Consider the following 24387-nt stretch of genomic DNA (forward strand, 5'->3'; position numbering starts at 1 on the left):
TGCTGGGTGGATCCCAGTCGGGCGCATGCGGGAGTCTGTCTGACTGTCTCTCCCCATTTCCAGCTTCAGAAAAGAACAACAACAAAAAATAATTGCCAAAACTTGGAAGCAAGCCAGATGTCCTTTAGTAGGTGAATGGATAAATAAACTGGTCATTTCGACGGTGGAATATTATTCAGAGCTAAAAAGAAATGAGCAATCAAGCTATGAAAGACATGGAGGAAACTTAACTGCACATCACTAAATGAAAGAAGCCAATATGAAAAAGTTGCACATGATATGATTCAAACAATATGATCCTGTAAAAGGCAAAACTCTACAGATACAAATATCAGTGGTGGGGATGTGGCAGGGAGGGAAGAAGAGGCAGAGGACAAGAGGATGCTGATAATGGGGGGGCTCTGCATATTTGGGAGCAAGGAGGATATGAAAACTTTCTGTGGCTTCTCAATTTATTGTAAATGTAAAACTGCTCTAAATATAAAGACTTTTTAAAAAGTAATATTGCCCTAACTATATCACAATGTAATTTTATATGGTTTTTGAGGATAATATTTACTATAGCAATATTTGCTGTGAAACTTTACATTTATACATACAAAAATCTTAATTTTCAGTATGTGCCTATTAAAAACCTCATAATCTTGTATTGAAATAGGAATATTAATGGATTTTTAGGAAATGCCTTTTTTCTGTACAATGTATTTTTTTTTAAATTTGTGGCTATATTTTTTTTATTTTTATTGATTTTAGCGAGAGAGGAAGGGAGAGAGAAAGAGAGAGAGACAAGAACATTAATCTGACCCTGTATTGCTCTGTCTGGGGATCAAACCAGCAACCTCTAAGCTTCCAGGTGATGTTCTAACCAACTGAGCTGTCTGGCCAGGGTTGTAGTTCTTCTTTTAAAAAAGAATATATTTTCAAGAATATTTAAGTGAATAAATGCTAAATTTACTCCCTAAATTGCTTAAAATTATAGGTAACATTACATATTTAGTGTAGTTCTGAAGGAGCAGCCTGACTTTTGTTGTGTCTTGATTTCTATGAAGCTTAGGTAATTTTCAGATCACAATATATACATATATATTTTATCCTAACCCTAAAGTTTTTTCAAATAGTAAATGGGTCAAATAACATTCTAATTAAATCATTTTGTAAAGATAAATAAGTATGTTATAAAGATATGTGCCATGCCAAAAGAAATGCAACACTGATTATAAAACCACAAAACTCACAGGCCCTTCAAATTGTCTTGATACAAATACAGGAGACTGCAATAGACCTAAATATATTATTTGAAGAAAATTATAATTAAAGACAAAGTTTAGATAAATAATCCAACACAAAGGTTTGCAGTTCCATAGAACTGCAAGTGCCTTATAGGTGTTTAGATATATTTTGGTAAGAACTGGAAAATGCAAAGAATTAGAACAAATTCCATCTTTTAAGTTTTTAAAATTTTACTTAGCTGCCTCCTTATATCTTCTTCCTTCTGAGTCAAAATGATCTTGACACCATTTGTGCAAATTTGCCCACTAAAAAATAGGCGTGAGCAAAACAAACTTCTGCATCCATCACCAGTTTACCAGTTTTAAAAGATTGAATTTGTTGTGGTAATTTGTTTGGAACTATTTCAGGGCAAAAGATTCACTAAATTCATCTTACATGGAATTGAGTGGGTGTGAGGTGTACAACATTTGCGAAAGAGAATGTCTAAGAGGAAATGAAAGTTTAGTAAGTGCCTTGTACATTTAAAAGATGAGGGTTTTCTTTATTTTATAGAAATACTTCTTTAGCTTGAAGAAAATACTAGATAAAAACAACCTTCCTCATCAATAACTAAGCAAAATTCAGAACTGAAACTTAGCAGAAGTGTATAAAGAGGATGGTAGGAGTTGGATTTTATTTTTATTATGGTAAAATATACATTGCATAAAACTTACCATTTTTACATGAACAATTCAGTGGCTTTAAGTATTTCAAAATGTATGAACTGCCACCACTATTCTTTTTCAGAACTTATTATCCCAAACAGAAATTTTGTACCATTAAACAATAACATTATTCTTCCTTCCCCCACCAGATCCTGATAACTTCTATTCTTTCTGTCTCTATGAATTTGCCTATTCTACATACATCATATAAATGGAATCATAGACTATTTGTTCTTTTGTGTTTGAATTCTTTCACTTCACATAATATTTTCAAGGTTGTACATGTTATATAGCAGGTATCAGAATGCCTTTCATAGCTACATAATATCCCAGTATACATATCCATCCACCCATCCATTTATATACTATACAAATTGTTTATCCATTCATTGGTTGATAGACACTTGGGTTGCTTCTATCTTCTGGCTACAATAAATAAATGCCACTATGAACATTGGTGTACAAATATCTGTTTGAGTCTCCTGTTTTCATTTCTACTGGGTATATACCTAGAAGGGGGGAATTGCTGGGTCATATGGCAGCTCTGTTTAACTTTCTGTGGATCTGCCGAACTGTCTTCCACTGTGGCTCTACCATTTTACATTCCCATCAGCAATGCACAAGGGTTTTTTTGTTGCTGTTGCGCTGTTGAGTTGACCTTCTTTATGATTTACAAATATTTTCTCTCATTCTGTGGATTGTCTTTTCACTCTCTTGATAGTGGCTCTTGATGCACAGACTCTTAATTTGAATAAAGCTCAATTTATCTTTTTTTTTTGTTTTGTTTCTTGTGCTTCTGATGTCATATAAAACAGTAGTCCCCAGCCATTTTTGAGCCACGGACCAGTTTAATGTCAGAAAATATTTTCATGAACCGGCCTTTAGGGTGGGACAGATAAATGCACAAAATAAAATTATGCGACCAGCGTAAAAACTGTGGTATTTTTAAATATAATTGTCAAACTTACGAGACAAGCATCAAGAGTGAGTCTTACATGGATGTAACAGAGGGAATCTGGTCATTTTAAAAAAATAAAACATCATTCAGACTTAAATATAAATAAAACGGAAATAATGTAAGTTATTTATTCTTTCTCTGTTGACCAGTACCAAATGGCCCACAGACCGATACTGGTCCGTGGCCCGGGGATTGGGGATCACTGATACAAAATAAAAAATTACCAAATGCTGTCTCATAAAGATATTTCCTGATGGTTTCTTCTAAAAGTTTTATCATTTTTAGGTCTTCCAGAACACACAACTCTGATATTTGGAGGACAAGGCCTTTATTTTGCCCCCTATTTCCAGCCAGATGTACCAGAAACTCAGTCCGCCACCCTCACCGCCACCTGCCACAGCTGGGGAATGGAAGATGGCAGCTGCTACCACAGGGAGAGGTTGAAAATCACCAACATGTCCGGCCTCTTCATCAAGCTCTCCACTGGATGCTCCAAGTTTCCTACCAGAGCCCAGAGTCCCAAATAGTTACTTCAGGCAGTTCCCGTCAGGTCAATCGTTGTTTAGGTGGAATAAACTGGTTGCCACTCTTCTAGCCTGAGAAATCTTTGTTTCAGTGAAGTCAAGTTTGCGAGTAAATTTGTTTTTGTTTTTGTTAGATAGTTGGCTTTCTTTTGTTTTGAAGTCATGGATTTTAACCCTGATTCTACTTGGCCCTGTGACACATTTATGCAATACAAAAACAAAAACACCCTGAATGTGAGTGTAGAGAATTCAAATACATTTTTAGTTGCTTCTGAAATTGACATAAATCCAAGTTAAGCCAAAATTTTTGAACTTATAGAATGAATTTACCTTTAAAAGCTGTGAATGACTCATTTGAAATACTTTTTTTCATGAGAAATCAGTGAAGCAATGTTTTAGAAAGAAACTTTGATGTTTTGTAACCAACCTTTTTTGTCAGCTAAGCATAAGCTTAATAAAAAAGAAACAATTTATCTTGTGTTCTACATTTTCACTGTCTTTTCCCTTCTGTCAGAATAATCTTAAATTTAGAATGTTAAAAACAAAAACAAACCAGTGAGAGGATGATAACACATTTATTAGGAAGAAAAGTTTATAATTTTATCACAAAGATAGTGAATCTTGGAGCTTTCTGCTTGAAGATAAACTATCCAGTAAAATTCTAAAAAAATACATTTTTAGCAGCTTCTTTTTGAATTGCTAACATTCTCCATTGTTCCAATTGTGGGTTTCCTATCTAATTACTAATATCTTATTCCAAATATTCTTAATTCATGTTTTACTTCCGAAAAATAACAAAATAGATGTTTAGGGGTTAATACTGTGCTTAATGATAGATTTGTTATCTTTTGTTACTTCTTAAAAATTTTTTTAAAGAAAGTATTTCATCTGTCTTTTTTGATTCAATGAGAATCACTATGACTATGAGTGAGGCTGGGCAGCAAAACTTTATTGTACATCTTTTGTTGATGTTTTCTCTGGCTTCCTCCAGAACTTACAAAAGAAAGACTTCTAGATCTTTCTTTCTCTTGGCCTTACAGTAATTCCCTTAGGTCTTAGCCTTTGCTACACTAGTCTGCTAGTGAAAGTAACAAAACTCATGTGAACAGTTTCTTCTGAAGCTTTCTAAGAAAAAAAGATACTATAAGCACTGAATACAGAGACTGATGGTGATTGATTTCAACAGTTAAGATGTTTCTACCATAAATTGTCCTTTTTAGCAACTGCCACTTCTGTCCTTGTGGAGTGGGAGCTGTCTGCTCAGGGACCCTAGATTCAGCTGCTTCCTGGAGCCGCCTCAGCATTCCTGCCCAGGTAATGGCCTCCAGCTTGCTCCCCACACAGCCCCATCTGAGAAGGATGTGAGGTCCCAAACTGTTTCACTTCTGCCCTCCCAGCAGGCCAACCCTGCTCCTCCTCTCTCAGCATCGCCCTCTCCCCTCCCCCCTTCCTTACCCTTCTTCCACATGTGTCCCCTTCTCCCCTCTCTCTGTGTCTGCTCTTTTCAGAAGTTAGCTTACCAAGCAAAGTTGTAACTTTGAATTCCTGTTTTTCCAACCACCCTCATGTGACAGGATATCTCCTTATTGGATTCCCTAATTTCAGAAGCCCTTTAAAAGCGAGAGCTTCCTCCACCCTTCTTTTCAGCAGGGCTGCTCTGAGAACTGAGTAGGGGAAGGGGGCAGCCAGCGCCCTCCTGGTTTTGGATCTTTTCTACCCCTTCCTCTCCATCCCTGGAAGCAAAGGATAAACTCTGGGCCATGCGGCTGTCCCTGCTCCTGGTTTTCCTGTCTCTCATTCCACTTGCAGTGCAGCTGTTGGGTAAGTCAGCCCTGGGGTAGAAGCTTTCTGATTTGGGGCCTGGGGTCTCTGGCACACCTTCTTTTTTGGGGGTCAGTGTAAATAGATTCCTTTTAATATCTGTGGTGAGGAGAAAAGAAAACTCCTCTGTCCCACCAGCTCTTGGGAGGACACTTGCTGCCTCTACCTGAACAACAGGCCTGAAGGCTGCGCTGGGCGAGGGGGGGGGGCACTGCTTCTTCAGTCAGGGGGGCCCTGAGCCCCAAGGAACCCGTGTCTTCCTGACACCTGTCATATTCCATTGATCCTTCCCTGCTTATTCTCTGAGGGAGTTCTCCTATGGTTTGTGCATTCTCATTTTCATTTCACAGTATTTCTAGCTAACCCCCAACATATATATCCTTGTGATTTCCACAATTTGTCTTTTTTTTCCCCTGTGAACCATTTTAATCATTCATAGTCTTTATTGCTAGAAAGTTCATCCTTACCTGTAGTCTAAGTTGTTCAAACTGATTCTTTTTATTTCATTTTTCTCTTTTTTTTTTTTTGTTTCTTTTTTTGAGACTGGAGAATACTCATGAAGAACAGATTCAGAGCTTTTCAGGTCCTCAAAGACATCATTGCGTCTCTTTGCTGTTTATCTAGACTAGTGATTTTTAACCTTTTTCATCTCATGGCACACATAAACTAATTACTAAAATACTGTGGCACCCTGAAAATATTTTTTTTTCAGATCTGACAAATAATTAGGTATAATTTTGATTAATCACACCAAATGGCTATTGTTGTGTTGGCTGTTGTAATTTTTTTTTCTTTGACAATTAAGGGAAAAGAAGTCTAAATAGTCTAAATGTTGCATGTTTTAAAAATATTTGCAGCACACCGGTTTAAAATCGCTTAACCTGTTTAAACTTCAGAATAAAGAGTGCCTGGGAGAATTTTTATTCCCAGTTCCCTCTCTCCCTCTCTTTTCTGATTATAAAGAACCTTTATTAAAGAATGCATAGTCTTGTGATTCAAAATCAAATATTTTAAAAGAATTATATTCCTAAAAATTGATATGAAAGTGTTTTATTTAAAATTGTCACAATAAAAAGTAAACAGACATTTAGTAGATATTTGTCTCATTTTAGAAAACAAAGGCTTTAAGGATTAAAGATAACTTTCCAGACTCATTGCCTGGATGTGCCATTTCCCCCTGTAATTTATGGTAACTTTCTGTTATTTTATCAGTTCATGCTATTTAGTTATTTAAAAAAAATAATGTTAGAAAGCTCCCAGCTCTTTTGAGTTAAGGGATGTCAACTTTGAACATTTGGTTCCCCATCCCTCCTCATTTCTCCCAGATCCCCAAACACGGCCACCGTGCCAATGGCCCTCCACGCACGGCTCAAATGGTGGGGGCAGGGCTGCGGGGACCCGGGTGAGACCGAAGCTCTCATATAATCGGGAAGTTTTTCAGGGAGAGAGTGTTGGATCGCAGAAAATCGTAATGAGCATGAAGTAGTACCGATTATAGAAACGCAAGCGAAGGCAGTATGGGTTACATCCTGCTACGAAGCTACTTCATTTCTTTGTGCTTCGGTTTCTCTATAAAATGGGGAGCTTAGTATTACCTGCCCCACCCGTGGTTGCGATGCTTCAATGAGTAAATGTTTAGAAGATAGTACAGCCCATGGTATTGCCTTCATCAATGTTAACTATTTAAAGCAGTGAATTGTTTTCCATAGTAGTAATTAATTGTCCAATGAAAGCAATATATTAAATGTTTAAGGAGACTTTTCTCAGGAAACAACGCTAAGGAAAGATCCTGGAGCCTGAGGAGCAATTTCACCGTAGTCTTGGCTACAGAGCTCCTTACCAAGTCAACCGGAAGTGGGGCTGCGTGGAGCGGGTGGGAAGGCAGCAGCTGGGCTTAGACATGGCCGCTGCGTCGGTCGTGAAAGTCTGTTCTGCGCAAGAGGATTTTCTTCATGACCCCATAGGTTAAGACTAAAAGCAGAGAAAATCTTGTAAGGGTGTGTTGTCTCAGATAGAATAGTTTGCTTAGGAGAAAGTTCCCTGTCACTAAAGATCTTCAAATAGACGCTGGGTGACTAGTTCAAGGGTTATGTCAGCTTAGCACAACAGAAACATAATAGGCCACATTATGTTGCCACATTAGGAAAAAAAAAAAAAGAGGTGACACTGGTTTTTATGAATGTATTTTATCTAATCCAATATATCCAAAATATTTTTAGTGAATATTAAAAATTAAAATTTCAAAACCCAGAGTGCATTCTATATTTAGAGAGCATCTCAATTAAGTTTGGTCTTCTATCAAGTGTGTTGTAGACCAGGGCTATGGGTACCAGGATGGGTGGCACAAATACAGCTCCTAATTTTCTTTAAACTAACTGTTAATGCTTTGTGGAAAAAAAGTGTTTCTCAGTTTCCTTAAGAATTTTTCCCTCCTTCAGAGAGCAGGATACCTTAGTCTGGTGAATGTCTTCCTCTTGATAGGTACAAATATGGGAGAAACAGGGAGGGGCCGCAGATTTGTTTAGAGAATAAAAAACAAACAGACAAACAAACAAACAGCCTGAGCAGGCAGTGGTGCAGTGGAGAGAGCATCAGACTGGGATGCAGAGGACCCAGGTTTGAAACCCTGAGGAAAACCGGCTGGATCTCAGGCTCACCAGTTCGAGCATGGGGTCGCTGGCTTGAGAGTGGGATCATAGCCATGACCCCACTGGTCACTGGCTTGAGCAAGGGGTCACTTGCTCTTCTGTAGCCCCCTAGTCAAGACACATATGAGAAAGCAATCAGTGAACAATTAAGATGCCTCAACAAAGAATTGATGCTTCTCATCTCTCTCCCTTCCTGTCTGTCCCTATCTGTTACTCTGTCTCTGTCACAAAACAAAACAAAAACGTGGGTAAGGGGGCCCCTTCCAGTATCTTTTTTATTTTTTGAGCCTATAATTCTTATTTTATTGGTTTTTTTCTGTCCTTTTTTTTTTGGGGGGGGGGGGGCTTAAGTGGTACATGATCAGACATGTCTGAATAAAAGCAGAGTACCTGCTTAGAAAGATGTGTGAATCCTCAGAATCCCCTGCCCTGGCTCTAGATGTATTGAGAAGATCCATGGAAAGATCTCCCTTCTTCCTCGAAGTTTATTTCTTTTCCACCCAGAACCCTTCCTCTCCCCTTCCCGAGAGCTTCCTACCTCATCAGCACCACAAGCGTCCATGTCACAGCCAGGAGGCCAAGTTTAACACAGGGAACCACTCTCCCTTCCGAATCTTCTTCTTGCCCTGCTATACTTTTAGCAGGAAGAACTGCATTCATACCTCAGAGGGGACAGTCTAAGTAGAGATACAGTGAGAGTTGTTTATACACAGGGACCGGCCACAGCAGAGAAGTTTAGCTTGAAATGGGATGGTTCGGCTCACTGTCAAGGTTGTGTTGATAAACTGAACAGTTGGATCTCAGAAGGAAAATAAAAGCACTGATTTGTGGCATTTACTGATTTCCATAGTATAACACTCCCAACAAGGTTGATTTCAAACTACCAGTGTGATGCCCCTGGGGGCAGAGTTGGGAAGAGTTGCCACAAAATGTTCGTACTAGCCAGTGAGAGTGGAAAGAAACATTTTTTAAAAATCTTTGTATCAGCCCATGTTGCACTCAGCCTTCTTGGTTTATGGGTAGAAAAACTGAGGTCCTGGCTGGTTAAGTAATCTTTCCAGGGTATTACAACTAGTTAGTGGAACAACCTTTTTAGTGCTCAGAATTCCTAACTTTCAACGGGAAGTTCTATTAAAAAGAAGCAATGCTTATTTGCTGAATGAATAATTGATTGTTTTAATATTAATCTAGGATTACTTCAAAGAACAGTTCCCCACTACCATTCCCTTACTAGTTTTCACAAGCTTTTTCTTATAATATTCCAATTTTTCTTTATTGCCAGTCTTCTATCTTTTTGCAGTTGTTGAGCAAAACCAAGTTCTTGTTTTTCTTTTTGGATTGCTCTTAGATTTGTCTATTTTTCTTGTTATTGTTGCAAACTACATTTGATTTTTTAAAAATTTATTTAAGACTTTATTCATTTTAGAGAGGAGAGAGAGAGAGAGAAGGGGAGAGGAGCAGGAAGCATCAACTCCCATATGTGCCTTGACTGGGCAAGCCCAGGGTTTTGAACTGGTGACCTCAGCATTCTAGGTTGATGCTTTATCCACAGTGCCACCACAGGTCAGGCTACATCTGATTTTTCTATAGTCAGAGATGCGAAATCTGTGTATGAAGAAATATTTCAGATATAGGTAAAAATACAATTTCATGATGTTTCAATGTCTTCTAAGGGTGTTGGATGTAATTTCTAAGTAGGAAGAGTCATCACAGGTTAAATGTGAATTTTAATGAAAAGTGCTCAATCTTAGTTAAAGACAAGGGAGCTCTGGGGATCGTAGGTATCCTTCAACGCTTGCAACCAATAACCTTGCCTCTGAGACTGAACCTTGAGTGACTACGGGAGAACTAGGTCACAGAGGCCACAAGAAGAGTTGAATCAAGGAACGTGTAGCTTCTGAAGTAGTGCATAGCAGAGAGGAAGTAAAACTGATGTCAAAATGAGAACGGTAATGATTTCTTACCTCTTGGCTACCATCAAGCACTGGTAGATGAAAAAATCTTATGGTTAGGTTGGCCCTTGGGAGAAAATAGTGAAAATTAGGTGGAATAAAAGTGAGAGTAGGAGGAGATAAGAGGACAAGGGCCCTTTCAAAAAGGATTAAAAGTGACATTAAAAGAAGAAAGAATTTGAAGACAAAGTCTTCCAATTAGAAACCAAATAAAAATCACAGAGCACTTTCAGAACCTTAATCAATTAATCAATCACTTTCAAATCCTTAATTGGATCCTTACAACAGCCCCTGAAGGATGGGTAGGTGTTACTAGCCACCTTTTAGTACGTGAGAAAACTTAGAGGTTTTCTTACAACTAGCCAGTAATAGGCCAGAGCTGATTCTTGACTAGGGTCTTCTGGCTCTGAGGCTATGAATCAGATATAATTTACCAGCTGGAGTGTGTTGACCAAGAAAGACTAATGTGCTTCAAAACTGCAGTATGTGGAAGAAGGGCTTAGTCATTCTGTTTGTATTGATTGTTTAGACCTTTCACATGGAGAGGGGAAGAGAGGGCATTAACATTTGAATGTTTATTATATGCAAATACCATGTTGGGTACTTTACATAAATCATCTCCTTTAAAAGTTCACAGCAATTTGTCAGAAAACGTCATAATCCCCATTTTACAGATGAAGAAACTGTGGCCAGAATGTTTGGTTTAACTAAGGTAACACAGCTGGTAACTGGTGAAGCTAGGATTTGATTGCAAGTTTGCTGACCCCAAAGAACATACTTCCCCCCTCACATCACCTGTGTCCTGAGGATGGAAACTCTGGGTCTCCATTGTCTTTGTCCTTCCGTCTCTCTGTTTGGGCTGCTGCAGCAGCTCTGTTTTCTCTGGTCTCATCTTATCCTGAACTGTTTCACACTGTCTTCCCCTAATTAATGATATTGGTGAGCTAACATGTATCAAGCTATTTCCTTCTGTTAGAACTGTTCTAAGAGGTTTATTTAGATGATATCATTTAATTCTCACAACTACCAGCAGGTCCTGTTATTTCACCTTTATTTTTTCACGTGAGCAAAAGGAAGAACAGAGTAGTGTAGAAACTTGACCAAGTTCACACAGCCAGTGAACAGTGAAGCTCTGATTATGTCATGATCAGGTTGACATGATACATGAAGATTAATTAGTTAGCATGGATATGAGTGGAAGAAAAAAGAGTGGTGTAGTGTCAATTTATCACCTACAAGCTTTGTATGTCAGTCTTAAAATTAGGAGAGAAGCTGGCATTTTGAGGTTGAAGATGTAGGAGATAGAGGAAAGGACAGTGGGTGGAGAAGCAGGAGGGCATGGAGTCCAGGGCTCAGGAAAGGAGACATCAGCAGGCTGAGGGAGACCTACTGCGATGGGTGTGAATAAACCCGGGAAGGGGGTAGGTATTCATATCTTTAGAGAGGAAGGCAAGAAATTGGCAGTTTTTTTTTTAATTTATTTATTAAATTTAATGCAGTGACATTGATAAATCAGGGTACATATGTTGAGAGAAAACATCTCTAGATTATTTTGACATTTGATTGTGCTGTATACCTCTCCCCCAAAGTTAAATTGTCTTCTGTCACCTTCTATCTGGTTAAGAAATTGGCAGTTTCTTACTTGCGGCTTCTATTTTTCTCCTTGAGGTCACATCCATATTAATTCATATTTGTATCTCCCCGAATTGCCAATTGCAGTGACTTAAAATAGCAGGTTCTCTGAATATTTGATGAATGAATGAAGGACTGAAGTGAAAAATAAAATAATTGTGTTTTACCTTTAATCTTTTGTTCATCATTGCAAGACTTAGCACTGTGGTCCTAGTCTTCCCTGCCCCCAGCACTTGGCACAGTGGATTTTGTTTTTGTTTTTGTTGTTGTTTTTTGCACACACACACACATTATCTGCATGGTAAATATTTGTTTTTCACTTAATTTCAGTTCTTTAGGGACATATATGTAGATTTTACATTTATTGACAGGCTCATAGATTTCTTAGCTTGGGTTACTTAAGATGCTGACCTCTGACAGTGATTTGAATGAAGTAGTTTATTTGGAAGGCCATCCCAGGAAATCATGGAAGAGGAGAGGGTCATGGTACCTGGCACATACTTATTGAAAACTGGATGTGAGATTAGTTAAGATAGAGTTAAGTTGGAAGGAAGATCTCTTTAATTCTGTAAATAAATTTCGGATGGGTACTAAACAAAAGAGGAAACATACATTCGAGTCCATACACAAGATTGCAGATAAATCACTCTAGCTACCCAACTGTTATTTGCTGAGCTTCTTTGCAGTGTTTCTTTGATAACATAATTAGTCTAAACAAAAAAGGTAGACTAGGCCTGACCTGTGGTGGCGCAGTGGATAAAGTGTTAACCTGGAAACGCTGAGGTTGCTGGTTCAAAACCCTGGGCTTGCCTGGTCAAGGCACATATGGGAGTTGATGCTTCTTGCTCTTCCCCCTTCTCTCTCTCTCTCTCCCCTCTCTATAATGAATGAATAAAATCTTAAAAAAAAAATTAAAAAAAAAAAAGGTAGACTATTTATACATGTTGCTATGAAACATTAGTGTGGTTCATAAGTGGCAAAAATACCAAAGGCTGCTTTTTGGTCAAGGCCTTGAATCAGTTTAAAAGGAAGAAGCATGACATTTTAAATCAGAGACACTGCACAGAAACAATGATAAAAGCAAAACTACGTGTTGACTAGTTGGGGAGAAGAATGATGTATGAATGTAAGACCATAAAATGATAATTTTACATTTCCTTGTATTGTCTGGCAAAGGCAATATCAAACCTGCACTGCTTCCTAGTGTCAAAGATAAATAAAGGAAACAAGAAGAGATAAGTTTATATTGAAAAAGAAGCTTTTCATTTCCAAGTAGTTCTTTCATAAGCGTAAACAGTTATAAATTGCTCTTCGGTACATATAAACTTCCAGGGGGAAAGTAATATTCAGTAGACCTATTATCAGTAATGAATTATTAAAGAAAATAATGTATCTAGGTTGCTAGGGAAGATGCTTCAGATTTAATAAATATTCTTCCATTTATTGACTGTTATTTGCTGAGAGACTATTATGCTACAAAAAAAGAGACTATAACATTGAGCCAGAAAGTCTTTCTACTCATGGAATTTATACTCCAGGAGGAAGACACAGACAAAACATAAGTAAATAAAAATTTTAAAGAAGAATTTTTTTAAGATGATTATGAATATTGTTTAGAGAATAAAATTAAAATGAGAATAGTCAGCTTGTGAAAGAATAACATTAGCTGGGTCCTTAATGAGCCTCACATGAAGAGGAAACTTGAAATATAAAACTTCTAAAGTGAAAATGAGCTCGAGGTGTGAAGAGGCTGTGGCTGGAGCTGGTGGGGAGAGCAAGACAAGGCGGAGGCTAGGACAGAGGGGTCGCCTGGTAATTTCTTCCTGTGTACAGGAATACACTCTTTAAAATATTTTAAGAAAAGGTTTTAGAGAGAGAGGAAAGAAAGAGAGAGAGAGAGAGAGAGACATCAATTCATTGTGCCACTCATTTCATGTTGTCATTGGTTGATTTGTGTATGTGCCCTGACGAGGTATTGAACCTGCAATATCGGCAGGTTCCAATGACGCTCAAACCAAGTGGGCTATCTGGCCAGGGCCAGTAGCATACTTCTGAAGGGTTTAAATCATTGGGGCAATGCTGACTGGGTAGCTCAGTTGGTTAGAGTGTCATCCTCATACACCAAAGTTATGGGTTTGATCCCGGGTCAGGGCACATACAAAATCAACCAATGAATGCATATAAATGGGTGGAGTAGCAAGTTGATGTTTCTCTCTCTCTCTCTCTCTCTCTCTCTCTCTTTCTCTCTTTCTCTCTCTTCCTCTCTCTAAAACCAATAAAAATAAATAAATTATTGGAGCAATGTAGTTAAAAATTAAATCTCCTCCCAACCTAGAAAACTCCTCCACAAAGGTAGAAGAAAAAGAAAACAAATTTATTCTTAGATATTCACATCATAATCTTCTAAAGAGATTGAATAAACCAAAAGTTAAGTATAGCTAGTGAGAGACACTAATTACATTAGTTTGTTTTGTCAGTTGTTTTATTGTTTGGAATCAAATGACAAGTTAGATCAGTCTTGTCCAGGAAACTGGGAGATCAGGCATTATCTTCTTTGATGATTCCATTTCAAAGAAAGGAAGAACAGAGCAAGACCATGGTGGGTTGGTCTAGGGTGGTGGCAATAGACATGGTGAATAAAGGATAGATTAGGGTATATAGTTCTCCAGAGAAATAGAATGTGTGTGTGTGTATCTATATGTCTTCCCTCCTTCCTTCCTTCCTTCCTTCCTTCCTTCCTTCCTTCCTTCCTTCCTTCCTTCCTTCCTTCCTTCCTTTCATTCAAGAAATAATTATTTTAAGAAATTGGCTTATGCAATCATGGAGGCTGCCAAGTCGAAAATCTACAGGGGTAGATTGGCATGCTGGAAACTCAAGAAAGAGTTGATATTTCAGTTCAAGTCCAAAAGCAATCCAGAGGTAGAATTTCCTCTTCTTTAGGGACCTCAGTCCGTTTTCCCTGAAGGCCTTAACTAATTGGATGAGACCCCACCCACAGTATGGAAGATAATCTACTTTACTCAAAGTCTATTTATTTAAATGTTAATCTTATCTTTAAAAAAATTTACAGCAACATCTAGACTGGAATTTGACCAAACACGTGTGTACTGTGACCTAGCCACATTGACATGAAAAATTAACAGTATATTTTGGGGTAGAGCCAGTAGAGTCTGCTTTTGTCCCAGAAAGTAAAGGAAAACTGAGAATCCAGAATGATCCTAAAGTTTTGGCTTATAGGAGAATGATGGTGCCATTAATGAAAAAGAGAAGACTGAATGTTTGTACATCAAATAGCATCATATTTAGAACAAAATTAAGATGAAATTACAGATGAAAACTAAGTACATGAAATAGAAGTCAAATAAGTATAAAAACCTCTGAAAGAGGAACACTATTTGTGCATAAAGACTTTCAAGCACCTTTCCTTAATGATTGGTTACTAGCTAGCTGGTTGACTGAATTTGGGCAGTTAGTAAGTGTTGGGTACTTGACAATACAATCAAATGATTGATGCATAGAAGATATATTTATTATTGATGATGAGATATTACTAAGTAAATTCTCTGAAAAGTGGAAGGTAAGTCCAGGTAGTGTTTTTGTATGTGGACAGCAAACACAGATTTAATGTAAAGGTAGTATAGTTGAGTTTTAGATGTATATGACAAAGTTTTCAGAATTTATTACCTTTTTAGATTAAAGAAGCTTAGATTTACATTTGTGTGTGGTAAATTATTATAGTAATTTAAAAAAACTTTTTATTTTCTGGTTTCCCATGTTTTATTGTGAACAAAACAGTATATTACTAAAATTTTAATTTTAATGCCAGTGCAGTACTCATTTTCTTATGCTAAGATAGCAATCATCGACCAATGTGCTGCAAGAATTTTTTTTATTAAGTGAAAAGTAGGAGGCAGACCGACAGACTCCTACATGTGCCCCAACTGGGATCCACCCAAGCAAGCCCCCCTATGGGGTGATGCTCTGCCCATCTGGGCCACAACTCCATTGCTCGAGCAACTGAGCTATTTTTAGCACCTGAGGCAAGTTTATGGAACCATCTTCAGTGCACGGGGCCAACTTGCTTGAACCATTCGAGCCATGGCTGCAAGAGGAGAAGAGGGGGGTGGGAAGGGATGGAGAAGCAGATGGTCACTTCTTCTGACTGTGTGCCCTGACTGGGAATCAAACCTGGGACTTCCACATGCCAGGCCAACACTCTACCACTGAGCCAACTGGCCTAGTACCTGCAAGAATTTTTAAAACATGCAATATCTGATGATTTAGTCAGGGGTACTGACCTCTTTTCCTTAGATTGTCAAGTTAAAAAATGACAACAATCAACACAATAGCTATTTGATGTGAATATGTTGTCTTGAACCATAGATATATAGGTCATGTAATAGAGTTGAATCTTATTGATCATGTTGCATAATAAGGTTGAGTCTGACTGGTTAGTTCTTGGTACCAGAAATCCTTATATAGGCACCTGATTTTTCAAAAAGTCACTTTGGAGCAAAAAAGATAGGTAATCACTATTATTTTTTGCTTGTTTGTTTGTCTGTTTTTGTAAATCAATCAAAATTATACCTTTTTTTTTTTTTAGTTTGTATGTTCCATGAGATGAAAAGGATGAAAACCACTTTGCTAGGACAAGGGCAGTAACAAAATTAGATCAAGCCTGGGCAGCAGTTCAGCTAGATGGGAGGAGATTCAGTCTGGCATTGCATGTAGGGTTGACAGATGTCAATTCCAAGGAAGCCAACAGAAGCATATGTTCTGAATTCAGTCTCTATTGAATGCCGATTACAAGAAATCATACCAGCAGAAATGAGGAACCCATCCCAGGAAGTAGCACCGAATTAGGAACTTCAGACAAGATAGAGGCAAAAGGTCCCTAACAAGTGTGGGGCAAGAGCAGATACAGAAGTGTGGTGAGAGAAAATAATCTTTTGAGGCAAAGATTCATTATAAGGTCTGAGTTGATGGTCCAAGAACTGACCTCAGCGTTTAAGTGGTGCTAATCTCAGAAGGGTGCTGAAGACAGTAAATAGAATATGGCTGAGAAAGTGCTTTGTAAACAGTAAAGGACTGCGCTTTGTAAACAGTGAAGGACTGCTAGTGGTACTGTTATTACCTTGTTATATTTCACTAGGTTAATTTGATTTAAAATAATAAGTTCATTTAGTCAGATCCTCAAGAGTCTGCAATACTACCGGTTCATTTTGAAAGAACCGTTTAAGTAGAAAGAATTTAATAAAATTTCACTAGAAGTATTTAATTTACATTTATGTCACAAAATTAAAACAGTGTCTTTCATTTGTCTAGTTTTTTTTAAAAAAGAAAGAACTTTTACATGAATTCAGTTGTGATTTAAGGAAAAAAATATGCTTACCAGATACTTTTTTTCTCCTTTTCATCAGGAGGAAGTTGAATTTTGCCAGCCAGCAGCTATGTATTATAAGCATAAACCATCTATACATATTTATTTAAATCATTAACCCCAAATCAAAAGCATAAAAAAGCCATTATTTAGAAAGTTAGTTTTAGAAGTATTACGTTAAATATCATAATATAAAAAAATTATTTAACCTGTATTCAAACTTCACAAATGATTATACTTTTAAATTTATTGTTGTATCTTTTTGTTGTACATTGGTAAGATTGAGTATATGCCCATAAATCACAGGTAAAAGTATATACAGGTACTAACTTATCTCTAGTAGTAGATCCCTGGAAGGGAAACCAAACAATTTCCCTTGTAGGCCAGACCTAGGCTATCCAGAAAGCACTTAGTTCAAAAATTTGCTGGACATAAAATGAAAGTACAGTTTCCTAAAATAACTTTTTTTAAGTTATGAAAACCTCCCTACTGTTATAATTAGAATAATTACGTGTAAGTTTCATCTATCTCAAGGAAGGAAGGGGTGAGTCAGACTTTAAAATTTTATTTCAGGATATACATGTATTTAATTTTATTGGTTATTGTATGCACATTCAGATTCTCTTTTCTCTGATGGGTATTATTTCTTTTCTTATTATGTACTGTTTATGTTTACTCCATTACAATTGGTGTGCATAGAAGGCAGTCCTTTTCCTAATGCTCCTTATAATGAATGGTTGCTGGTAGCCACATGCCCCCTCAACCCAGTTTCTCTAGCCTCAGGGATTCCCCAGAGGGAGCCCAGTTGGTTCAGGCAGAGCCAACTTCACCCCTCTTCCTGTGATCTTAAGTCTTGAGGGAAATGGAAAGGTGGGATCTTTTGCTTTAAATATTGTCTTTCTTGCATGTATCCACTTAAACATTCTTTTTCTCTCTTTTTTTTTTTTTAAACAGACAATAGGCAGTTTTTAATATATAATGACGATCATAAGCGCTGTGTGGAAGCAATAAGCCCCAGTGCAGTCCAAACAGCACTTTGCAACCCGGAGAACGAAGCACAGAAATTCCAGTGGGTGTCTGAATTCCAGATTATGAGTGTTGCCTTTAAATTATGCTTGGGCGTGCCATCACCGTCGGATTGGGTTCCTGTCACTCTTTATACCTGCGACTTGAAAAGCGACTTGCAGAAATGGGAGTGCAGAAATGACACACTTTTGGGGATCCACGGACATGATTTATTTTTTAACTATGGCAATAGACAAGAAAAGAATATGATGCTTTACAAGGGATCAGGTTTATGGAGCAGATGGAAGATCTATGGGACTACAGATGATTTATGTGCTAGAGCTTATGAAGGTAAGAAGCACAAAGTTTTCTCATCTTTCTGTCAAATTTTTTTTATCTTCTTACTTGGAAACTGATTCAAGAAAATAAGCATATTCTTGTTTAATTTCTAATAGAAATGCTAATTGATCACCTTTGTGTTTTGAACTATTTTATGTTCTATGAGACCATGACACAATAAATTTGGTAAAAAGTCCTCAGTGACACTTCAGCTAATTGTAATTAATAGAAAAACCATGTTTTATTTTTGTTTTTTTTAAACTTTAGCTGATATTTTTGTTAAAACTATGGGTCACAATTTTTAGAAATTCATTTTCCCTGTAGTCTTTGATTGAAAGCTTCCCATTGGACACTGTACAGTTGTAGTGATAAATGAATGTAGCCATGTTTCTTTTCCTTTGGTTTGAGTTATCCCTGGAGAAATGACCCATGGAGCAATGTTCTTTACCAAGTCAGATTGCCTAAAATGGAATCTTGGCATTCCTTGACAGTTTGGTTTTCAGAATATTTCTGATTAGTCACTTTATGTGTATTTATAGACTATAATAATTGAAGATTTGGAAAGCTAAGGAATTAATTTGTAAATTAATAGCATATTTAGTCAGCTATTTTATCAAGTGGTAGCATCAGTGGGGCAAGAAATAATTTTATGTGTAATTGGTTCCTTAAGCTCTTGAAAGTTAAATAAAAATCAGAGTATTTAGTTTCTCTTCTCTTGGCCAAATTTCATTCTCTGGTGGCCACATAGAAAAAAAAAGCCTAAACAAACAAACAAACATAATGAATCTGAAGCCCTTTAGAAAGGCTTCCTGAGTCAGATGGTGTTAAACTACATTCCAGTTATTGTGAAATTGGTTCTTGTGAACCAAGGCACATGGTTATTGTGAAGTGTTATCTATAATGACCTCAAGATTAGACAAGGCCCTTGCTTTTTGGGAAAAAGATTACCTGTTTCCAAAATTACTATGTTACTAAGGCTGTAAAGTTGAATCTAGCTATTGTCACTGAGCAGGGCAGAGGAGTTCAGATCTTTGTAAGGTGATAATTTATCAGATTTCCATTTTTCTTCTAAATAAAGAGAAGGGAGAGTAGAAAATGAAGAAGAGTGAGAAGAAGGGTTCAGAGAAATTTATTGAACACAATATGGGCTTAGAAATTACATGAGAGACAACCTAAGTTAGTATAACCTTTCAGAAGAAACTTGATGGAAAATTACAGGACATGGTAAGTGTGAATTTTTCTTGACTGAGTCAAATTCCATATACAGTACAATAGTCCTAATTGAAAGATTCAGTACAACGTAAAATGGCACTAAGATATTGGACTTCTTATTTTATTTTAAAATGCATTGAAGTTCTGTAGCCCCCTTCTCTTTCTATTCTCTTTGCTTTGAGAAAAATATGCATAGGGTTTAAGATAATGGTTCTTAACTTTCAATATACTTAAAAATGATCTGAAAAGCTTGTTAAAAATGTGGATTCTGAGGCCCTCCTCTCATCAAGATTCTAAATTAACATATGGGGGAAGAGCCTAGGAATCTGCTGAATTATTCTTATAAATACCTAGATGGTTGGATGTAGATGGTCTACTGACTACACTTTGCTTACTCTCCAACTCTCTCCCATTGTGTAGTATATTCTTGCTAGAACCTCTAGCCCTTCAGAGTGATCTTAGAATCCATTCATTAAAATATACATAAAAACTAAAGACAATGCAGAATGAGTATATGTTGAGTCTCTAAAGAAAATTGCAGAGACCAGGGGTTATTTTAGAATAAGAAAGTTAGAACTATAGACTTCGAAGGATCTACGTTGTCTAGAACTTTGGAACACAGAGGGAAGAGTAAATTCCATGCAGTTATGTGATTTGTCAATGAAGTGCCCCTACTGCAGTGCAGTTCTCTTGGACTCATCAGTGCTTTGTTAAATAAATCAAGTTACTCCTGAATGGATCATTTTTGATTGGCATGTATAAATCTAGCACTGACAATCCTGTGGCTAATCTAGTGAACAGTATAACCTGCTTTGAGGTATCTTCACAGGCTTTCTTCATATGAAGAAACATGTACCCCAAAGCTTAAGAATGGCATCATTGTTTTTGAAGCAAGCATGTTCCTTGTACAATATGCGATTTGGAAAATTAGTCCTGTAACTTAGTAGAAAAAAAGCTAGAACCTATGGCTCACGAGCCAGATGTAGCTCTTTTGATGGCTGCATCTGGCTCGCAGATAAATCTTTAATAAAAAAATAATGGCCTGACCTGTGGTGGCACAGTGGATAAAGCATTGACCTGGAAATGCTGAGGTCGCCGGTTCGAAACCCTGGGCTTGCCTGGTCAAAGCACATATGGGAGTTGATGCTTCCAGCTCCTCCCACCTTCTCTCTCTCTGTTTCTCTCTCCTCTCTCTCTCGCCCCCCCCCTCTCTCTTTCTCTCTCCTCTCTAAAATGAATAAAAATATTTTTTTAAAAATCTTAAAAAAAATAATGTTAAAAATATAAAACATTTTCATGTATTACAATCCATTCATTTCCTATCACTCATGTTCATGGTTGTGGGTGGCTGGAGCCGATCACAGCTGTCCTCCGGGACAACACCAAATTTTTATTGGATAATGTGTAACATACATGGGTCATTGTATGGCTCTCATGGAATTATATTCTAAAATACATGGTGTTCATGGCTCTCTCAGCCAAAAAGGTTTCCAACCCCTGATCTAACTAATTGACAAAAAAAGTAATTTTGAGGTATTTGAAAATAAACCTAGTGTTTAAGAAGTGCTAGAGAAGTATTAAGAGTAAAGGAAAAAGAAAAAAGGTAAGAAATTTACATTTATTTTACTCTTAATATATGTTAAGTGCTGTGCTATGTGCTTTACATACTTTATATTATGTAAATGACTTTTAGACTTGTCTTTCAAGAACTTTCTGAAATCATAGACTCTGCAAGATTTAATTAAGAAAGGTGCTTACATGGGACAAATTTTGAATATCATCTGGTGGAAAGAGGCTAAATTCTTTAATGTAGAGGGTCAGTATCTCCTAAAAAGTCTCCCTACAAATATAGAAACTTTAAACATACTAGAGAACTTAGTGATGTGAGTGGTTTGGTTGTCAAGGGAGATTTGAGCTTCTCTAAACCTTTTGGCTAAGCCAAACCATAACAATGATTTTATATATTTAAAATTTTCCTTCCAGATAAACCCAGAGCTTTTTGGTTTGATCCACTTGAATTCAATTTTTAAAAAGGGCAATATTAATTATTCATGGTATCTAATGGTTTGAGTGATTTTCTTCCACGATATGGATTAAAGTTTTGTGCAAATTCCTACCCTTCCCCACAGCTACTATTGAGGGATTCAAGTGAAGGCTGGTTGGACAGGAAGTGATTATAAGGAGTTTAAGTATTTATTGAGTGTTTGGGTTACACTATAAGATAATTTTCAATCTAAAGATTTCATAATTCTGTGCTTCCAACCATGAGGAAGGATGGCCTATTCTCTACTTTGAAGGATATGCCGAGGTCAAAGCTAGTGTTGACTGAGCTGACCACTTTTGCGTTATAAGAGGAGAGGGGAAAATCTGTTTGTTCCAAAGGAGAGCAGAAATGAAGTGCTGGAGTCATTGCTGAGAACAAACTATTGTACATGCCCAGCAAAGGCTGGGGTGGAGAGAGAAGAGAAATAGGAAGAAATCCCCTGCATGGGGACATCAAGAGTGATCAGAAGAGTAAGACCAATCTTTCGGCATGGTTTTTATTAAAGAGTCAATATTCAGAAGCATCACTTACATTCTAAGTCAATATGTTTCTTTCAGCCATGTACACACTAGAGGGCAATGCAAATGGACAACCCTGTGCCTTTCCATTCAAGTATGAAAACAAGTGGTATGCAGATTGCACAAGTGATGGATCATCACATGGATGGCTCTGGTGTGGAACCACTACAGATTATAACACAGATAAGCTATTTGGATATTGTCCATTGAAATGTAAGTAACTTTATCATCATGAAAATTTTGGCACATTTAGTATGGCAACGTAGTGATAACACCTTGCATTTAGTTAGAGTATTTTCCGCCAAAAGTTATTTCATATTTATTATGGCATCATGCCCTACCACAAACCATTATAGCTGTCACTGTTCCACTCTTCACTGTAAAAATGATAGTAATGATACTCTCCTTAAACTTAACTAAAGTGTGTGTAGTTTAACACATCAATGAATCAAATGGAGATTGGTTATTTCTATGCTTGAAGCGTTCTTAAAATGAAAATTTAAGTAGTATTGCAGAAATGCAAAATAAATGGTATTGCATTATATTGATGGGAAGGGGCTAGAACATAAGAATTCTTTGTGTTCTTTCCATGCTCAAGAATCTACAAAGACAGAGTGCAGCTGGTTTGGGGTGGGGTGGAGGAGAACATTATATTAGGAGGCAGGGGTGGGGCTGAAGAAGGGTGAAAAACAAGAGCTCTTTGTTTTACCTTCCCTATCACCACACATCCTCCTCCTGCTGCCAGATAGTCCTTTCCAATTCTTCCCCCTGCCCCCTTGCTACTTCAGGTTTTATAAATCAGGGCAGCTCCTGATTTCTACTATTATTCAGAATTCTCTCTACTGCTGTCCTATAAAAGGGCGGGGACAGAGGAAGAACATCAGCTGTGATCTGGGATAGTTGTGAAGCCATCTGCACTAAAATAGCATTACTTACAACTCAACTTTTGGGACCACACATCTCTACACATAATCACATTATTCCAAACATTATTGTGAGGCAGCCAGATTTATAAAAATATTTTAGTTTGTCAACTGATAGTCAGAATTTCAAGAATCATGCTTATTTGTCTCTTTTGATTTATAGTCCCTGAATATTTCACTAAAAATAAATTCAATTTGTCAGCTCTATATATTTTGATTCCCTTCTGTGTCTAGTCCCTCTCTTCTGGCTGAAGTCCAAACAAAATTCACAGGCATCTATTCATAGTGACAATGCTCTCTCATTCATGAGGGAGGTAAATATATTCACCTCTCTTACTAGCAACATTAAAGGTTTTGCTTACCATGAAAGGTTTATAGCTACCTAACCTCTGTATTAGGAATATTTTTGTGTGCAGGCAAAATTGAACTATTTTTTCCTTAAAGATAGCGCAATACTCATTTTTCAGTGATTGAAGGGTGTATTTCTCCTTTACTGAATAGGAATAGTATTTTCTAAATCTATTATTATTGAATTTCTTAGGGGTGTGGATTTCATGGGTCTAACTATAGCATCGTGCACATAAGCGGCATTGACAAAGGAGTTGTTTGGTGCAAGTATGATTTAATTAATCTTTAAATGGAGGACAAGTAGCCAGTCATTAATCACAAAGAAAACTCACCATCTAGGGTAGATGTGTTTTGGAGGCACATCCTGAGTATGTTCTAGAATAACTTTTAAGTCTTGTTACTTGTAATTTATGTCTTCCAAACCAAATTATGTATTTTTTCCTATTAAATGTAAAACTAAAATAACTTTGGAAATTAAAAAAATGTTTGATTTCAATATGCATCAATAATCTAAAGCACATTTTGTACATTCCATGCCTTTTTAAAAGAACTTTGCAATTTCTCTCTCTATTTAAACATCTATTTTCTTTTTCTTTTTTCTTTTGAGAGAGAGAAAGTGAGAGCAAGACAGGAAGGGAGAGGGTGGGTCTTCTTCTACATGCCTTGACCAGGGCTGAGCCAGTATCCCCTTGCTCAAGCCTGCAACCTTGGGATTTTCATGCCAATGACCTTTGGGCTCAAGCTGGAAAGCTTTGGGATCATGTGGATGATTCCCCTGCTCAAGCCAGAGATCCCACGTGGATGAGTGCACACTCAGAGCCAGCAACCTCAGGGTTTCGAACCTTAGCATTCCATCCAGGTCGTTGCTTTATCCACTGCGTCACCACCGGTTAGGCTGCAATTTCTCAATGTATTTCATTTTCCTTGCTTTGTGTTCCTTACAAAAGAATATTTTATTTTATATTAGTCTTAAACGAACAGATTCCTTATAGGAAGATGATGTACCAGCTATTGATGTAGTAACAGTTGATAAATGTCCTTTGCATTTGCATTGTTTATGGTAATGTTGGCTTTCAATTTAGACATTTATTTTCAAACATTATAAGAATAGGAAAAGAAAAAGACCCCTTTCTCTCGATTCTTTGTAGC

The 24387-nt window shown here is 37.2% G+C and overlaps 1 protein-coding gene across 1 annotated transcript in view; it reads left to right on the top strand.

Moving 5' to 3' along the window:
• The first annotated feature begins 4921 nt into the window (after positions 1-4921).
• MRC1 (mannose receptor C-type 1) overlaps positions 4922-24387 on the top strand; it is a 92071-nt gene continuing 72605 nt past the window's right edge. Inside the window, exons 1-3 of the mRNA XM_066384201.1 lie at positions 4922-5237; positions 17804-18205; positions 22007-22180. Coding sequence (XP_066240298.1) covers positions 5177-5237; positions 17804-18205; positions 22007-22180 — 637 coding nt within the window. The 5' untranslated portion in view covers positions 4922-5176. The remainder of the gene's footprint in view (positions 5238-17803; positions 18206-22006; positions 22181-24387) is intronic.

This window comes from Saccopteryx leptura, chromosome 5 (genome assembly GCF_036850995.1).
Source record: "Saccopteryx leptura isolate mSacLep1 chromosome 5, mSacLep1_pri_phased_curated, whole genome shotgun sequence".
Taxonomy (NCBI): Eukaryota; Metazoa; Chordata; class Mammalia; order Chiroptera; family Emballonuridae; genus Saccopteryx; species Saccopteryx leptura.